This window comes from Pygoscelis adeliae, unplaced genomic scaffold, assembly GCF_000699105.1.
Source record: "Pygoscelis adeliae isolate BGI_AS28 unplaced genomic scaffold, ASM69910v1 Scaffold487, whole genome shotgun sequence".
Taxonomy (NCBI): Eukaryota; Metazoa; Chordata; class Aves; order Sphenisciformes; family Spheniscidae; genus Pygoscelis; species Pygoscelis adeliae.
Window position 1 is genome coordinate 293,865 of NW_008825078.1, and position 2,166 is coordinate 296,030.

The 2,166-nt window shown below is 55.3% G+C and overlaps 1 protein-coding gene across 1 annotated transcript in view; it reads left to right on the forward strand.

The window, feature by feature from the left end:
- The window catches only part of LOC103919417 (uridine-cytidine kinase-like 1), a 13,632-nt gene that overhangs the window by 7,274 nt on the left and 4,192 nt on the right, over window positions 1-2,166 (forward strand). The window contains exons 7-10 of the mRNA XM_009326917.1: window positions 1,412-1,505; window positions 1,609-1,671; window positions 1,900-2,022; window positions 2,100-2,162. Coding sequence (XP_009325192.1) covers window positions 1,412-1,505; window positions 1,609-1,671; window positions 1,900-2,022; window positions 2,100-2,162 — 343 coding nt within the window. The remainder of the gene's footprint in view (window positions 1-1,411; window positions 1,506-1,608; window positions 1,672-1,899; window positions 2,023-2,099; window positions 2,163-2,166) is intronic.

Genomic DNA, 2,166 nt, shown 5'->3' on the forward strand with positions numbered 1-2,166 from the left:
CTGCTGAGCAACCTCTTGCTGTAGGTACTTTGCCTTCGGGCACTTGACACTGACAGTGCTGGTGGAGGACTTGTTCTGCTCACCTGAAAATATCCTCTGAGTGACATGGGACTGGGACGGTTCTGCCTGTCCTTAAGTGAAGCGCTGTACACGCTCGTGTTACTGTGCTTTGAGAACCGTGTGTTGCAGGAAATGCAAGGTTTTGTGCAGCAGTTTCTTTTGTGTGATGAACGAGTTAGACTACAACACGGATATGTGCTGATGGTCAAAATGCTCCCAATAAGAAAAGCCAGCCTCTTTCCCCCCCTGCCCCTGGCACTGGGATTAGCACGCATGCGCATACAGTTGGCTTTACTCCTCCTGAGGGAGAAGGGGAGGTTTCCTGTGAATTACAATCTCATCTGTTTTCTATTTATTTTATTTATTTGTTTCTTGCTGCCCTCAGCACTTCAGTGTTGTGATGAGTTAATGCCAGGTATTTCCAAATCTGTCTGGTTCCTGGCAGTAGTTTATCTCTAACTTGGTACGTAAATGGAGAGGAGTTGAGAACGCGTCAGATGTTTTCCCATTACCGATGTCGGGTAACCCAGCTACTCTTGGCCGTGGTGCAGTCTGGTCTTTTCCACGTTGAGGTGCTCCTGGAGCCAGCTGTCCTGCTGTGCCGTGGACCGTCCTGGGTGTGCTCTGTTCTGCCTTGTGTTCCCCTGACAGGGTCCGTGCAAAACACTTGCCGCTTGCTCCTGAGTTTCTGTTGCCCCAAGAACTGATGGTGCTGCCTGACGTTCTGCGGCTCCCACCCCCCCTGTTTTTCTCCTGGCTCTTTCCACATAGTCAGCAATTATGTCCTAAATCTCCAGCCCTGCAAATCCTCAGCAGAGATTCAGCAGCGATTAGAGGTCATGCTCGGAGCGAGTAATGCTGCAACTCTGCGCTTGCTTCTCAGGCACCTGCCTCATCTCTATTCAGGGTCAGGATGTACATCTACACCAGGCTACTCATGTTATGCTCACTTATCCCTCCTTTTTGCTGTTGGCTTTATTCACTTTGCTAGTCTAGCTAGCCCACCATGCAGAGTCAGCTCTGAACCGTCCCGTGTCCCGAAGAGGACTGAGCAGCGTCGCGTGGCATCCTTTCACTTTATCTGATCTGTGTGATCTGCTGCAGGCTTTGTGTCCCCCTTCCAGGGGAACTGAACACATTTCTTGACCATGTGATCCTTTCTAGACAGCACCCTAGGTCTTCAGCAAGCCCTGAAACATCAATGATTACTGACTGTGTCTCCTCCCCAAGAGCTTCCAGGTTCCCGCGGACTGCTCTCTGTTCATGCCAGCCTTTCTCTAGAGCCCTGTTTGCCGTCTGCGGGGTGGAGCAGGGACTCTGCTCGTCTCACGTGGGTGTCCTCCCTCAACAGGAACAAGGACACGACAAGGGACGAATTCATCTTCTACTCCAAGCGCCTGATGAGGCTGTTGATTGAACATGCCCTTTCCTTTCTGCCACTGAAGGTGAGCGACCACCCCTCAGGTGTGGCTACGGCCATGTCTCTTCCCTCCTGAGCCCCTGGGCCATGCCGGGGCCCAGCTTCATCCACTCCTCCCCTTTCTGCAGTCGGTCACTGTGGAGACGCCCCAGGGGACAATGTACGAAGGAAAGCGGTTCCACAGGCAGAGGGTGAGATGTTGTCCCGGCCCCTTTCTCCCCACAAGCACGCGGCTGACCCATCTCTGGTTGGCACTGACTGGGAAAAACTGGTGGCTCCTGGGGTCCGTCCCTGTGCAGACGAGCTGCTCGGCAGGGCTTGTTCCCCCCCATCCCACGGTGCTGGAGCCTCAGGAGCTCACCGGAGCGGCTGCTTCCCTTGCGCAGCACCAGGCAGACGTCTTCTCGTCCCTTCCCCAGATCACAGGCGTGTCCATCCTGCGAGCAGGGGAGACCATGGAGCAGGCCCTCACTGCTGTGTGCAAGGACATCCGCCTGGGCAAGATCCTGATCCAGACCAACCACGACACGGGGGAGCCTGAGGTGAGCGGCGCCCACTGCCCTGGCCCAGAGCCCCCCGGCACCACGGGATGGGTGACCACCTCTCCTTCCCTCCTTAGCTCCCCTCCCTGCGCCTTCCCAAGGAGATCAGCGAGGACTACGTCATCCTCATGGACAGCACCGTCT